This window comes from Triplophysa dalaica, chromosome 18 (genome assembly GCF_015846415.1).
Source record: "Triplophysa dalaica isolate WHDGS20190420 chromosome 18, ASM1584641v1, whole genome shotgun sequence".
Taxonomy (NCBI): domain Eukaryota; kingdom Metazoa; phylum Chordata; class Actinopteri; order Cypriniformes; family Nemacheilidae; genus Triplophysa; species Triplophysa dalaica.
Genome location: NC_079559.1, coordinates 3,390,259 through 3,408,023, shown reverse-complemented (window position 1 = coordinate 3,408,023; position 17,765 = coordinate 3,390,259). Strand labels below are relative to the sequence as shown.

General features: G+C 39.2%; 1 protein-coding gene across 1 annotated transcript; it reads right to left on the bottom strand.

Moving 5' to 3' along the window:
* Positions 1–555: 555 nt before the first annotated feature.
* pim1 (Pim-1 proto-oncogene, serine/threonine kinase) lies at positions 556–4,252 on the bottom strand. The gene is made up of 6 exons (XM_056729894.1): positions 3,889–4,252; positions 3,590–3,696; positions 3,413–3,463; positions 2,957–3,323; positions 2,109–2,285; positions 556–2,020 (listed from the first exon to the last, which is right to left on the bottom strand). The coding sequence occupies exons 1-6, from the start codon at positions 3,959–3,961 to the stop codon at positions 1,833–1,835; spliced, it is 963 nt and encodes a 320-aa protein (XP_056585872.1). The 5' UTR covers positions 3,962–4,252; the 3' UTR covers positions 556–1,832.
* Positions 4,253–17,765: the final 13,513 nt, after the last annotated feature.

Here is a 17,765-nt window from a genome sequence, read left to right as displayed (position 1 = left end):
TAAGTACATTGTGTTCAACGCCTGTCTAGCAATGTTTGTTTATACATAAAATAAACGTTGTCTTTCAAAAGTTCTGTCGCGTTTCATTGAGTTTATTGAGTAGGCTTATGCAATTTCGGTTAGAAGGTTTCCAAATGAGTCATGCGATTTCCGGGAGCATAGTCAGTTTACTGGATGGATTTTGCGAATTAGACAGCCCTTAAAATGGCCAACTCCCTGACTACCGAACAAGGGACCTGATCGAGACGCACGCACCCTATAAAACGCTGATAAAGTTAAAAGAAATCAGGCATTTCTGGTTCAGAGTCCACCTTCAAGAAACCTGGGACCCCTGAGGTCATGATAATCCCAGATTAAAGATACACCATCAATATAAAAGGATAAGAATGTTATTAATCTTAGTTTAATGGATTTACAGCCAATACCGATGCAATCTGTCTAATTCTGCAATGACATCTGTTTGTTGTCAGATTAAGCCTTTTATTAGGGCCATAAAAGGATTTTGCAGTGGTTGTGAATTTGGGTGTGACTGTCAGTGATTCAAGAACACCAAGGTGAACGTTAAAAAAATATTTATTGACAATTGTGTAAAAAAATAGCTTTCTAAACAATTGATATTGCTAAAACAAAAAGACAAAATCCAGGTTGCATTTATGCCTACTAAAGGTGAAGGAAACACAATTTAACCATTCGGTCCTCAAACATTCACGAGGTAATTTCCTCCAACATATGCACAGCAGACAGTCTTGATGAGTTGGCGAACATGACAACACCAGACTGGTATCGTTTACCATCAGTAGACATTCAGTACACCATGCATCGAGAAACAGAAGTGCTTTCGAGGATTATTTACATATGTACATCTTTCTCAAAAAGAAAAGGCTTTAAATATGGTAAAAATACATTTAAATAATTTGTGGGCCCTTCAGTGGTGGAATGAGAAATTCTTCTGCAAAAAGTATCTATAAATAAATAAATAATTCCACTTCGATCTTTCATTTTAAGACACTCAAATAAATATAATTTACACATAAGCCTTGTCTTCGAAATCGAGTCATCCGAACAAGCCGTAACATATTTACATTATAAACAAAAATTTAAAAAGCAGAAAATGTAGTCTTTCACGTTATAGTTGCATTGCTCTGTGCATCTGTGACAGCAAGTGGTAGTTGTTGACGGTTACTCAGTAAAAAGAAAAGATACTCAAAGGGTTAATTGAAACAGTGAGGTAAGACTTTTCGTTCTGCAGAGGTTTCGTGAGGTCGATTTGTTTACTCTTTACGTATCAGAGTAAGCCCAACAGTTACCTGCACGAAGCAAGTAAAGTGGAAGCATGAAGGTAATAAAAAGACATCTGGTTAAGGAGTCGAGTGTTACAGTGGCTTTAACTCAATTCAAGTATTTCCACACAAAAAAAAAAAACTTGATCTTGCACAGAAGGCACTAAAATTATTAAACTCTGCTGATCTGCTTCTGTAGCCGCCACCTCGCAGCAGATTGGCTAGCCCTCAAAACAAGCACGGCTCATCTTGGTCCGCCCTGCTTCTCTACACCGGTCGAGGTCAAACTACCCGTTGTCATCTGGTTCCAACAAGACAGACTTTTGGAACCCTGAACCGCGGGTTAGCAGCAGACAAGACCCAACAGATCTTAAAGGTGGGCCTCTTCCTTTGGTGGCCTGGCCTAGCCTAGCCTAGCCTAGAACGGCCCCCTCCCGCCCAGCAGCAATGCTCAAAACAAAAAGATAAACATGTTTTTTTTGCACTGCTCGATCCAGAGATCCACGGGTGGCTTTCTATTGTAATGGAAAGTCTCTGCATGTGCGTTCAAAGTCATTTGCACACAGTGACGGTTGTGAAAGCAGCAGACTGATGCTCATGGCTGATGCTGTGGAGCCTGATCTCCGTGCCGTCCGTAGATGGCGCTGTGCTCTGCATCCACGGGTGGTTGATTATGTCCTCAAAGGACGGCCGCTCTGCAGGGCGGATGGCCAAGCACCACTTGATAAGCTGCTGGCATTCTGTAAATGACAGGATGAGAGATTATGGCACTGCAATAAAGATATCAAATCCTTGGAAAACGGATGTCATGTGACCAGCGTGTCTTACCTGTGGAGATTCTCCGCCTGAACAGAACCTGGCCACGTACAATCTCTTCGTCTTGCTCGAACGGGATGTCCCCGCAGACCATGTCGTACAGCAGAATGCCCAGAGACCACACAGTGGCAGATCTACCGTGGTAGCGATGAAATTTAATCCACTCTGGTGGGCTGTAAACACGAGTACCTATAAAAAAATAATGGAGAAAAATTAACAAATGTTTTTTTTTTAATCACAAAACAGAGGTAAATCCTCTTTATTAATGTATATAAACATATATAAATAGATATTTCATTTAAAAGCATGAGAGAAAGGACTATGAAAACAAACATTGTAGTAAAAAGGTGCGGCAGAAAAGGTAGGTCTGTTTGAACATCATTACTACAGTCATGCGCGCAGAAGTGTGACAGTAGGCGTGCTCGTGTGTGGAAACTGGTTGCCATGTGACTTGTGTTTACAAACTTTGAGTTGTAGCAATTCCGTCTCCCACCAATGGGGGCGACACCACGACAACTTATATTATCAAAGACAGATGTATCTGGCGTTTTAGCTTGACATGTGTGACCAATGCTGAAAAGGGTTTTAATCGTGTGTGTATATATTTATTTATATATATATCAGGCAACCAATGATCGGATAGCTTTGACGTGTTGGTTTTAAAAACAAAATGCATTTTTATCTTACAGACTGGGATTCAGTCTAACGTCACAATTTATATCAAAGACGAAAAATATTGGTTACTCCCTAGAAAATGTCAAGGCTTTCACCGATATTCAAAACGTTTTTAAAACGCATTACACTTGATTTTCCCATGAACGTGGGAACCCAAACGTCAAGGTCAAGCAAACGTCCCTTACCGTCGAAATCGGTGTAAACGGTGTCTTTGAGCAAAGCCCCGGATCCGAAGTCGATCAGTTTCAGATCGCCGCCTCGTAAATCGATCAGAATGTTCTCGTCTTTGATGTCGCGGTGCACGACGCCGCTGGCGTGGCAGTGACGCACCGCTTCCAGAACCTGGCGGAAAAAGTTCCTGGCCAGCTCCTCGGGTAACGCGCCCTTCTCCGTGATGAAGTCAAACAGGTCTTTGACGACCTCCGGTCTCTCCATGACGATGATGAAACTGTCCGACCGCTCGTACCAGTCAAGCATCTTGATCACGCCGCGGAATCCGGTGCCGACTTTTTTCAACAGGACGATCTCCATAGGGACACGGGCGCCATTGGGCTGAAAACGGGGAACATTGCTGTTTAATCGACGGCGCCTTAGATATTCAAAACACGACATTTGAAAGATGAAACCTTTTAAAAACTCACCAGTTCTCCCCATTCGGTCACGCGATCTTTTGCAACGTGCTTAATGGCAACCTGCAAATTGTAAATAAAACATTCCTTAGACATTTTTATAATGTTGCGAAATTAATTGCAAAAATAAGCAAACAGAGGGTCCATTCGGAACAATCCGTGCAAATTAGGTGGAAAAAAGACACCTACCGGCGCGCCATCAGCGACTCTCAACCCCGCGTACACCGTCCCGAAACCGCCGCTTCCGAGCACAGAGCCGACCTGATAAACCTTCTCGAAGGGCTCTTTCTCCTTCACTGTAGATAGAATAGAAGATAAATCCATAAGAACAAATATATCGTACATAAATATATAATAACGTGGGAATCTGACGCACGACTGGCGCTATTCCCAGCAGTCCTGCTGACGGGAGCGAGCGCGAGACCATAACACACACACACACACACACACACACACACAAACATACGCACAAGAAAATGTCCTCTAACCTTGAAGCTGGATCTTCGCCGGCATGTCTACGGTGGAGATGTGAGCAAACGTGTTTAATTTCGACAGGAGCATCTTGTTATAATCCGAAATGCAAATTCTTGGCGATTATTCCAATGTTGGGTGTCGAAATCCGTCGTGTGGTGAGGTCTGTGTCAGGCGTCCACGTTGCTGGGTCGGCTGTGGAAATCCTTTCTCATCGATGCGCTTTGATTTCTGAGACGAACCGCAAACGACCGCTCGAGGTCTATTCCAGCGTGGAATAAGCGAAAGCAAAATAAAAACAAACGATTTCGGTCGATTTTAATATAAATATTTACTTAGCGATGCGGACGCAACAACCGGCTTTCTAAAACACGAAGGGGGGGCGAGAACGGTTATATACCAGTAGTAAAGAGGTGGGGCTTCTCGGTGTACGTCTGCGAGGCCACGCCTGTAAACATGAATCAGCCAATGAGTAATGCGCCAGCCTCTGCAGAAAAGGTCAATCAAATATGAAAATAAAGAAAAACGTAGCAGAGCTCGACGACGTGGCGGGAATCAAAACGCGCCAAACAGTTCAGGTTCTTTGAGGGCGTGGGGAAGGGAGACGGAATGAATCATATCGTTTAACAAAAGCCTCCACAACAGATATGGGGAATCACTTTATAGAGATATGAATATACAAAAAAAATATGCTCCGTAAATGCAGTCATTTTTGAACGGGTGTTTTATATCACGAGCTGGTTAATTCGGATGAGTTTGCACGTTTTAAACCTGCTCACTTCAAATTATGGTCGCAGTGATTTGCACGAAATATTTCCATTTTGTACATTTCACCGATCTTCCCCTTGATCTTTTCCCAAACTGGGAATAATAATAATAATTCCCAAACTGGAGGGAAAATAAACGTTTGCATAAAACAATACAAGTACTTACAGGCAAAACTCACAATAAATGCATACAAAAATAGACAAAAATAAACATGCTACATTAAGTTAAATCTAGTGTTTTGCATTATGTTCGGCAATTTGCTTTGTAGGCTGCATGACGCATGCGTCAACTCTTCGGTTTGTTGTGTTTTGAAGTAGGTCGACAAAGCCTATGAACCTCGTGCACTCCATTACCTCATTAATCTCAAATTAGCGCGCAAAGTTTGTCTTCCCCATTGGCGGGCAGCGGCTTTTATTTAGATAGAGAACAATGCCGGTCGCTATGGAAATGAGGCACATACCAGGAATTCCTTCAAATTGGGTGGCCGGTTTGAAATTCGTCGGCAGGATGTGGGAAACTGGAGATAAAAGACTTAAGAGCCACCCCCACCTCTCTTCTCCTCTCTTTCCCGCGCAGATTATTCTTTCTCACAATGGCACTTGTCCTGTGCGTTTTCCACGCCCTATATTCCAAACATAAACAAAAACAATGTAAGAAGTTTCGTGTAGGAACAGCCAGCTATTGAAATAAAATCAATCGTAATAATATCTTGCAATGCAATCAGATTCTTTTTTTAATATTTATCACGATTTAATAATGTGCAATAGCCAGACAACATTCACTGAATTCAAATTAATAATGCGACAGGTCACGTGACTGCAATGTAACATTCTACTGTTACAATGTGTTGTTTTCTTTCACACACTTCATAAGAAGAAAATCATAAGATAGTAGACATGTAGTATACACTATATATTATAGTGTGCAGTAAGCCAAATGCTAATTTTACTTTTTGAAGATGGCGGGTGGGTCAATAATCTGAGTGAATCATATAATGCATCGTTTGGCTTTTGTGCCTGTGCGGCGTTTCTTTATTTATCCCGAATCCTATTTTTGTTCTGTTCAATCACAGCGTTCGCTTTCCGTTTTGATGACTCAGAGCTCTTTTTAGACAGAGAGCAGAAAGAAAACATTTTCAGAAACAATTGAGAAAGTAACAAAAAATCTTACAATTTTAAAAGTAACACAATGACAGTCGACCAAAAGGCTTTTGTTAACCATCCCTCAAATCAGCGTTAAGTCTTTTATGCTTGTCATGTACATTTCTCCGAGTGTGCATTAAGTCGTGTACATTATCCTCCGGTAGCCCCCATCGGGACTCACTCGGGCTGATTTAATGGAGGTTGTTTAACCGCTGCTACCCACTATATGAGTCGCCTTATGCACTTCAGTGCTACAGACCGGGATTTGGTAAGAGCGAGAGAAGCCCTGAAATAGAGACGCACTGGGGGTCTATGTAATATAAAGCTGTACAAGGGTACGCCAGCACTGACGTCTATGGCTGCCTGCTCAGCAGAGGAGAGACTGACAGCCGCACGGTGGCCCGGCTCATCTGACACGCACCGCGTTCTGCTCTTTTATTAGCCCGGGATGATAAAGACGACTCGGGTGCCAGTTTGAAACTTCAGTCCGCATTCCACCCGTGTCATTAAGTTTGCGCGACCCCCCTCTCCACCTCCCTGACTGGAAGAAGGGGATCCATGGGAAAAGCCATGAGTGGACATCAAAGCCTGGGGTGATGTGGGAAAGGCTACCGAAGAGCAGGGGTGCATGGGGTCAAGCTTAATGGCGGGGTCAGAGGTCACGGACATACCTGTTCGGCATTCAACAGCCCTCCTTCAGGAAATGACCCTCACTTGTCTCAATCTGTGGGGCCTCCAGCGAGTACGGTCTCGCTTAGAGCTCACAGCAAGTTGAAGAAGGAAATGTTTCCGTCTGTCAGGGCAGGACTGTCAGAGGACAGGATGGGTAATTTATTAAGATGTCTCCGCTGTTTGTTTGATTGTTCCGGGTTTGATCCTGGGCAAATAACCGATTGAGCACACATCAAAATAATTGTTCCCAGAGAAAAACCGAATGTAATATCTCGCCTGTTTTTCCAAGACACCAATGAGATTAAATGCGAGTGCTTGCTTATGGATTTTCAAACGGACTTTTGAACATGTGTAGTTTCTCCAATGAGAATATATATCACAAGAAATGACACAAACTGGATTCAGATATGCTTTTAAACAATATTGTTGTAGACTATCCTATTTGTCTGCCCTGTAGAAAAATGTCTCATGCTCCATTATTTCATAGTTTTTCATGGCAAGGAGCCCCAAATGTGATGTATCTTGTGTGAGAGACCCCGTTTCTAAAATACATAGCCTATCTATTTTTTGTCTCCGGATCCCAGTTTGACAACCTCTGCTCTGGATAAAAGCATCTTCTAAATAATAAATGTGAATATAAAATGTGCATGATTTACAGCATCACGATAATTGTGATATTAATAATTGTGACAACTGATATTGTGTGAATAATTTAGCACCAGTATCTGGTTGATACTCCATTATGGTTGAACCCAATGAACCCATTAATATTTGGTGTTAAGAGGCACAATGGTTACAAACTATATCTGTAATATAGTTAATGGTCTCTCTCTCTCTCTCTCTCTCTCTCTCTCTCTCTCTCTCTCTCTCTCGACAGTCACATTTTGAGTTAGATTCATTGGTCATCAAAAGAAAACAAAATAAAACATGAATGTGACTGATAGCATCATTTGTTTAATTCCAATAGATAAGGTGATATTAACATTATCATAAATTATTTTAGGAGTGATAATCGTGTAGTGTAAATCTGATACTGTGACAGCCCTAAACCCAACCTTGTAAGATACAGAAAAGCTGTCAGAAATGTCACTGCTTTGTGTCTCGGACGGCTTCCTATCAGCATTAACAGACACACTATGGTCGGCCGGCTTTTCTGGCCTCCCTCCCGCTTCACAGCAGATCTGCTGATATCCATTCACTACTGTAATGCTTTTAGTGGTTGCAAAGCGGCAAATTGTCCTCTGGAATGCGAGCCAGTGCAGAACGGCCCAGAATTCGCCAAAGCAGGTGTCATTCGTCTTCTCAGACGGAAGAAAAATGTCAAAGTGTGTTTGTCTGTGTACATTAATAGCTGGTCACCAAAAACAGAATGTTCTAATTCCTCCTTATCATCCTTCAACAAAACAAATAAAGTATCCATCTGATGTATCATCATGTTTTTTCTGCTCTGTTTTCAGTATGATTCATTACCTCATTCTGTTTTTGTGTTCATCTCATTTTTAGACAAGGGGATTTTTCGAAGTCATTTCCTCGTGATGACTGCCGGACCACCGGATCAAAGTTAAAAACAGAGACGTCATAGTTTCTCAACTTCATGTTAAAACCCCACACAGGCCGGGGGAGCTCTGAGCGCTTCCTGCTTATTTGCGTCACGAATGAATCCAACTGTCTGACTGCCCTGCCAAGCAACGGCCAATCACGTTGTTTGGCAACAGGAAGCCGTCTGACCTCACCGTAGAGAATCACTGTTGACATTTAATTTCTGCTCCCAGATGGAAAACAGTAGAGTTTGAGCCACATTCATGTTATGTCCCTTTACCCTCATTTAATGGATCCAATTGAGGTGATTTGGAGTTTCTGATTGTTTTGACAAGCTTTTAAATTGTTTAACATTTTGACCTTTCACTCTTAAAAGTTGTGTCAATCTATGAATGGGTGAAATATATACAAACCCAACTGTTGGTTGAAATGAACCTAGAAAATGTTCATATTTGACCAGCCATGGTTTTAAACACCCAACAGCTAGGATTGGCCATATTTTTTTAGGATATGTCCTATATTCTTTATTGAAGTTAAATTACACCAAATTTCCTGCGAAATCCTACTTGATAGCTCAAGATATATATCAATTTAACACACTCCAAGTTGGGTTATTTCAAAAAACTGACCCAAAAATGGACCCTAGAGTTTGGTTTTAAATTATCCTATGCTTTTTTATTTCAACCCATAAGGTAGTTTTAACCCATCGTTGGGTCAAATACAACAAAAATTGTGGTTTAATTTAACTCAACAGTTCCGTTTGTTAATTTTAGGATCCAATACTACTAAAATAACCCAACATTTTAGAGTGTAAAAATAAAGGGAGAACACTTTATTTAGGTACTTGCTCGATAAGCGATACCAGCTTATTTCTAACCAAAAAAGTTAGATTGCATCTTTAAGGAAACCATGTGGTTAAGAGGAGACATTTTTGCATTCAACAGCTGCAAAGCTGCACAATGGTACGGCACAGACGGCAAGGTCTCGTGTCTGTGTCAAAGGCATTTGTTTAAATTTGTTTAAATTCAATTTGTTTAAGTTAAACGTGATCGTAGTGGTGGTGCTGTAAAAGGGATTTGTTTAGAGACTTAAAGGAAGGTTTCACATTGCATGCTGTATAAAAATGTTTGGTTATCTCAACCCATCGTTGGGATCAAAAATGGACAAACCCAACCTTTGGGTTATAAAATCACTTATGCTGGTAATGTTGGGTTGTTTAAACACATTGTTGGGTCAAACATTAACATTCTCTGGGTTTATTCAAACCCACATTGGGGTTTGTCCATTTTTGACCCAATGATGGGTTGACATAACCTAACATTTGGTAATGTACAACAACACAAACAATATGTAAGAAAAACATGAGATAATCATCTCACCTATTCTCTAGTCAGTTATAACTCTTTACAGAGTTTATTTCGGTCATTCATCTAACTGCAGCTTTACAAGGTATAATGTACATGTATCTATTTTAAAAAAGTGTTTCCATTTAAATTTATTTTCGTTCACGTTTCGCCTGCTGCACACACGCACGTCATCATGCCTCCACAACTATTTTCCTAGCACAAGGGAAGCTCCTGCATGAATGTTTACAGTCCTTCATATTTTACGCCTGATGGAGCGGTTGCAGTTCTCGCGTGTTCCTTATAAGGAGGGTGTGAGATGTGTACACAGTCGAATGCGTATGGTTAAAAAAACTGTGTACATCCATCAAAGGGCGTTTCCCTAACATGGCTAAAGTTCCTTGAAGTAAAATCACTGATGGGATAGAAGTTACACCCTCCAGTCAAATATACATCAGCTCAAGAAACGTCACTGAGGGTGCTGTGTGTTTAGGGCTTAAGGAAACTCTACAAAGCATCATTATTGATCCAGGAGGGAAGATGCACCCCTTCATGCTGGAGAGACAGCATACAAATCTTTTATTCAAAGCTACGAGCCTTCATGATAGACGATTGATTCGTCTTCACAGACGTGGGGTGGTTTGGAGCATTGGAGATGTTTGCAGTATTGATTTGCACCGGCGGGGGTCATGTGCTTCGGATTTACTTTCCTTTGGGAATCTCATTTTGCTTGGAGCTGTGTACACCTTGATGCTATTTCCTGTTGCATGTGAGTGAATTGAAAGGAAGGATATACCGCAGTTAATGAAGTGTAAAAACTTGAATGCTGCTGAGGGGTCAAAAGACTACAGGCCTGTTGACATCAACAAACGAAAAAGCAAAATGAACAGCAGACAAAGAATTATTCGTACCAAGTGCAAACCCCCCCCCACATATTCATCCAGATGTTTTAATCCAAGATCAGCCCGACAAGACATAAATTACTTGCTTTAATGAAGGAATAAGGTCTTGATCTATATACTCTTGGTGATAACAGGCACTAAGACAAGAGTGTTAGCAGATGAACAGCAGTCAACAATAGTCACCATTGCCAAATTACTTTAATAGTATCAGGCGTGCACGTGCACGGCATCTCTTACGGTTCAGGTCTAGTCATGTGGTGATTTAGAGTGAGATCCTGTGTGACACAGACGCTAATACTCACAGTAGCGCTGAGGTTTATGACAGGGTCATTCAGATGAGCCCAGTCACGGGCCCACATGTGTCGCGCTCACATGTCTGCTCGACACGCTGTAGGCTTGACACCGAAGAGATGATTTTTTAACTATGTGCCTCTGTTCCAAACTCGTCTATGGGAGAGTTTCAGCACATTAACAGATTATTAGATGCATATTCTGAACGCTGAATATATGAATAAAATATTACAATTCTACAGACAAATATTTGAACAGATATTATCGCTAATGTAAAAAAAATGTTGTAAAAAAAATATATATAAAAAGTGTTATGAATAAGATCGTACAAATTCATCCAAATAGTCACCTCGTATAATAGTTATTCCCATGAGATGTGTTCTATAGTACATCTTATTTAAGTATTCTATGCCATGGAATATAATGCAATGTACTGTAAGTTGCTGTGGATAAAAGCATCTGCCAAATGCATACATGTAAACGCAATAGTGGAAAACATCTTTCTTTGAAATAAATTAAAATTACAGTCAAATTCAGGTAATAAAATAATGAAAACACATTATGAAATATATAGAAAACATTGGCTGCATTGAAAAGGTCAAATTAACTCCCACAGTGTATATATAATCAACACTGGAATATATATATATACACTGTGAGTGTTAATGTTACATTTTTTAACACTGTTCTATATATACTTTATTATATTTTCTCAATATTTTCTCATTACTTTCTTACCTTAATTTGACTGCATTTTTAATGTATTTCCAATAAAGATGTTTAGCACTATTGCATGTACATTTATGCATTTGGCACATGCTTTTATCCAAAGCACCTTACAGTATATTGCATTATGCTAGCACCATGCTCTAGCCACTGAGCTACAGGAAAGCTAATGCAAAAATCTGAAAATGGAGGTTTTGTTGATGTTTCATAGTATCTTTCCTGATACTGTAGTGGAGACCCATTGAAATATGTGTCATAAGATACGGCTGTAACAGCTTGAATATTTGTAGTTACAACCAGCTAAATAAAAATTTGATTTCATATTTTTGTTATTTAAAATGTGATGATATGAATTTCTCTCAGCAGACAAATCAGACAATCATGAGATGCAAACATAAATTTCCTTTTCTAAAGCTCATTGTTGACTAGAAACTGACTTTTATCCCGTTTCTGTGTCTCAAGATCGTTTCTAAATCCTTTTCCATTTATAGCCAAGACAGAACTTCTATCAATAGCCGGTCTAAACACACACACCGATACAGATTTAGAAGTTCCCATTTTTCCTGTTATCCGCCAACCTCCTATTCTCTCGCCCACTCGCTTTCCTACAAAACAGAAGCGCTCAGAAGGGAACAAAGACGTAAGGGCGGTAGAATTAAGCCTCGTCCATGTTTACAATCACGATTGTGGACGTCACCAGCAGAACACATCAGCACACAGGAGATGTTCTGTTTACTTATTAGCCTCATGGAGGATGCACATTAAACAAGAGGGAGGGTTAACTGTACTGGAAACAAACACATTGTTGACGGGACCTTGGCATTGACTGGGATGGAGATTGAGAAACTTGATCCGTCAGCAGACGTCACGGGCGATGACTGTCTCTTCTCAACAAATCCGCCGCAACATCACCGTCACCTTTGTTCTGCTGCTGACCTCATGGTTACAAAAACAAAACAGAGACAGCAGGTGATTAAAAATGGCTTCTCTTTTGTGATGTCATTAACATAAACCCCATCACCTGCATGTAACATGGAAGTGTCTGATACCTGTGTAACATGGTTCTTCTACTGTGTTTTTAAACGAATCGTTATATTGTGTAATATTTATATTTACAGCTGCTGTTATCCAGAACATTCAAGGTATGTATCATATTGTGCATTCTCTGGAAATCGAAATCAGGACTTGTTCTCTGCTAACACAATGCTGTACCTTTTCAGCTGCAGGAATATTATTATTATTATTGTGTAATGTCTCATAAAATATCCATCTATTTATATAACATACAGTATATTGAGATGTCCTTCTGTTGCATTTAACATAGTGTACATAACTCAATTCAATTCAACATTTAACAGAAATATTTAAATTCTATAATGTGTAGTAAGATTTAGGTTAACGTTTGTGGTTTGTTTGTGGCATAAAACCAAGCACCATCCAAACACTCTAAAAAATGTTGGGTTATTTATCTTCAACCCAGTGTTGGGTCAAAAATGGACAGACCCAACAGTTGAGTAAAATCAACCCAGAATTTTTTTATATTTGACTCAATATTGAACAAACAAACAACCAAGCAACCCAGTATTGGATTATTCACAACTCAGGGAGGCATTGAGTTTGTACATTTTTGACCTAATGCTGGGTTGAAATAATTTTGTTTTTTGAAGGAGCTCATTACATTAAATGAATAAAATAGTACAATGATTTTAATTGCTTTTTTCAAAAGTAGATGTTTGGCTTGGTTATTTCAACATAAACTTCTGTGAGTTCTGATTGATTCTAGGGGTCAAAAATGGAAAAATGAGATGTAACTAATATAAAACAAGTCTGATTAACATTGTAAGTAAATGTCAATAAAAACTCAAGTCAACATGAAATCCAAAATTGGCCCTTGACCTTCCCGATACAAATACCTGGCCTTATGACTCATTGGTTCAAATTTAACCAAATTAAATAAACATAGTTTTTCCTTGCAATCCTTTATCAAAATGTAAATACCTGCTCCGCTTCTGAAATGACATTTCTTTTGGCTTAGGTCACAATCACAAATGCTTTTTATTTTGAAACAACTCCCCTCTAAACAGCTGGATCTGTTCTGGTATGTCACGCCCACTTTTCACAGTCCAATAAAATCTTGATGGCTAACCTAAATTTTTGTCTCGTATTGAACTCAAAGTGAAGCATATCTGTTGACGGCATGTCAAGAGTTGCGAAACTGGAAGCATTAAACATGTTATGTAAAATAACTTTGGATAAAGAAATCCTTTAGCACAGAAGCAGGTCATTCAACAACACAACACACTGTTTACATGCTCCTGTACGTTCTTGAATTCAAGTATAAATATATTGAATGTGAAGTATAGATTGCTCAAGCAAGCATTGACATTTAAAAAAGCACAATAATACGAACACCATTACATACATGAGTGTGGACATACATCTGCATGCTTTGACACACAAATCTCTCTACAACATGCTATCTATTGTGGCATGTTTTAAAGGTTATCTAATTCAAGATACAGTGTTTGGTCATTGTGTACCGAAAAGTAGGTGAGGAACTGCTCGCGTGTCATGCCGCCCCCTCGACCCAGAAAAGAAACTGGATCTCAACACACTACAAAGAGTCTGTAAAATAAGAGGTCAGTTTGTACCACTGACTGTCTTATATGGTCTTACATTAGAGAACTGAAAGGTGCACTCAAGACTTCCAAGTATTGAGGGAACGGCATGTCCACTGAGCTGATATAGGAGGCCGGGGCATGCCATCAATTGTTCACTGTGTTCTGCACAAAATTTTGAGATATCAAGTGTGTGTGCTTGAGATATGAGTACATGTAATAGAGAAAGTGTGCTATTTCTGTAAATGCAAGTGAGAAAATGTGCATTTGAACACCACACAAATTAATGAAATTTAGTTATACTAAGGGAATAGTGCATCGGTATTGTTCATTGCCAAATTGCAATTAATTCAAAAAGCAAAAACTCCTTGGATAGCATTTCATAATGCCATGCAAAACATTTTTTATATTTTTTGAGAATAACATTGACATGGACTTTATTTTTTTATATTATGAGTTTAATGTATTGCTAACTTTAATTTTCAGAGTTTTGACATGAAAACAATTTTACAATGCTATGACTTTATATTTTATTTGAACTATATTAAAAAAATGTTAGGACTATCATTTTGTACAGCAACAACTTTATTCTCGAAATTTCAACATATTCTAAAAATATTATGACAATTATAATGCTATGACTTCATATTTTTACTTAATATACTATATATTTTAACTTAAATTATTCTCTAAATATTAGGACTTAAATTTTGTAAGGCTACAACTTTAGTCTTAATTATTACTTGATCTAAAAATATTATGACTTGAATGTCTTATCACTATCTTTAATTTTCATAGTTTTGACATTACAACTTTATTTTACAATGCCTTATTTTTTATTTTATCTATATATATATATATATATATATATATATATATATATATATAAAACGAAATATTAGGACTTTGATTTTGTACTTCTATACGAGGCAATTCTAGGTTTTCAATATTAGGGGGGATATATATTACTAGAATAAATTATTAAGAAAGTACATTCTGTATAAAGACAAGTTATTGTTATTAAAATGAATATAGCATTAATCGATCAATCTATAACATTTACATCGTCTTTCCGGTGCTCTCAAAACTACCGTCAGCTCTCTATCCACTTTATTTTTGGCATAAATGTGGGCGCCGCCATCTTTGACCTGTTTGTGTTTATACTGCCGGTGAGCCTCTACAGCTAATGGCAGTTGTATTGAGAATGAGACGCGTGGGGTGTTGTGACTGGGTAGTTAACATATATTATGGAACCCAAAGATACAAGCTTAATGTGTGCCATTGCCATAATGTCTGTTGCTAACACAAAAAAATGTCTACAAAACATTTGTTTTGACCATAATCCAGGGACTAGACCTGAATCTTGACGTTGCGCACCCTATGATCTGCATCTATCCATTATTTTAGCCTACTGGATGCCCTTTCTCCTTGACAATTGACCTACTTGACTACAATAACTAATAAACATTGTTCAAAGGCAGGCATTTACGGGGAGAGTGACACGAATTATAATTTCAACAACATGAACAACATGAAATAAATTATTCATTTAATAGACATAAAAACAGACAGTTATTGTTTAGTATTTGTTGAGTTGTTTTTAGAAAGTTGTGATGTATGCTGCAGCTCGGTGGAGACCTGCGATGCAAGAGCAACTAGCCGTCCGCATTCTTAGGTTATTAGTTGTAATGTTCCAGGAATGTTTGCTCCACTTTGACTGGGATTCACATTTGCTTTGTGGTCTGTCCTGACAAATTTCGACCGACTTTCCCAATGTGCATGGAACGTTACTGGTATGTCTCTGTGCTTTTATAAATGCACATGCAAGAACCGTCAACTCCGGAAGAAAATACGAAATAACTGAATTTATCTTCTTTATGAAATATCGGGCCACTTCATCCTCCCACTGTGTAAGAGTGCTTTGACACCTGACTCGTTTTGTACGGTTGAATCGCAATAGAGTTCGTTTTTCTTCTTGGTACTGTTCGTTTGGGTAGGTGTGAATTCTGCAATCACGCTCGTATGCGCACCAAAAGCAGACCACATAAGCGTAACCAGAACCCCTTGAAGAGGTGGTCTCATTACCCTTTCAAACGAACCCTGGAGCGGTTTGTTTGTGGTGAGAATGTGATTCGACCCCGAACAGACCCAAATGCAAAAAGTAATGCACTTTTTTGGACTAAATCTGCTGCTGTAGTCATGGTCTGAAGACCATATTACATCCCAACTTTCAAAAATTCACAAGAACCGCAAGATATTTTCATTGTTTAGCACAGATCTGTGAACAAAGCCGGTTTGAGGTAAAGAAACTCCGCCAGCGGTACATCGAAGTGCAGGATGTACAAGTTCCCCTGGTACAATGACCTCGATAATATATTTGGGACGTAACCGGCGGTTGACCCAGTGGATGTTGTTGAGATCGCCATCGCCGCTAACAATGATGCGAATGATGCTAGAACAGTTAACAGTGCTAATTTCCACATCTCACACGCGATGTTGATGGTGAGTTTATTTCGTTTAAAAAAACAGTTTAGGAAATACGTTCTCGCCAACGAGTGATGTGGATGTCACGTGACTGCATTTTGGTTCGTTTGGATCGGACCAAGCAATCAGTGTGGTGTGAAAACAATGAATAATTTTTTGCAATTTCTTCGGACCAAATTAACCGAACGTAAGGTGAGAAAGCACCCTAATACATCCCTGGTGTGAAAAATATTTACCAGAACTGTTTTACTTAGTGTTTTGAGCGTGCTCCCACGACACCCGCATCATACAAACAAAGAATGACAAAGATGCAGATGTCATGTTAACGCACACGTTGCACTCTGCTTACGACGTTCACTCCACTCTTTGCCGCTGTGAACTGAAGAATGCGCTGAATAATGCAGCCTGCCGCCGTTTTCATAATAAGAGTCTTCAAGAGGAATAAAACGATCTTTGAATTCATGTACAGATTACATAATTACACTGCTTCTACAACTTTATTCAGGCTACAACTTGTATTTATGCATTACAACTTATAATTTTGATTTATAATAATTGTTTTTATTATTTTGAATCTAATTCTCAAAAAATACTTTCATCATCTTGTTTGTTATTTATTATACATGGCACTTCAATCATCGTTTCGACCCGAAATACTTCACAAATAAAATCGGTTGCAAACGCCATTTCACGTAAAAATAAAAAAAGGACCATCCACAGTGAACAACAAAGAGCTATGAGTCATCTGAGAGGAGCTTTCATCCGATCGGAACTTCAGTATGTGTTCAATCCCACTGAAACTCGTACATGTGATGAAACAAAGAACAAACGAATCAGCATAATCGCCGTGAGAAAACAGCCCTCGCTAGGCAGTATTATGTCCTTCTGTTTATTTCTTAGGGTCACTTATGAATGGTGGCATTCTCAGCCTTTGATTCATTTAGAAAGCGCTGTATGTCTAAAAAGAAGGAAGTTTGGTTAAAGCTGACCTCAAAAGAAAAACAAAGATATCTCTGAAGTGAACCATTTGCTGATTCACGCAGCAATCGTTTCCCTATCTAATCGTTCATCCTCCCTATAGCTTCTAAGAGGAATGCTTGCTAATGATACAGTGTCCAGAGCAAACCTCCTTTAATCACTTACTCTTGCTCACTATTATGGGAAAGAGCGTGTGTAATATCTGTAGGGATGCCAGTAAACTGACACCTTGCATAACTATGCTATCCTAACCATGAGAAAATCCGTTAAACCACGCATTTCTGGAGGAACCCTCTTCTGCAGAAATCTCCCAGAGCTTATCTTTGCCAGAATTTATTCTTCCTCAGAGCCTGTACCGGCAGGTGTGTCTTACATAAACTTTAAAGGGGTCATATGACACAGCTAAAATGAATATTATCGTTTGTTTTAGA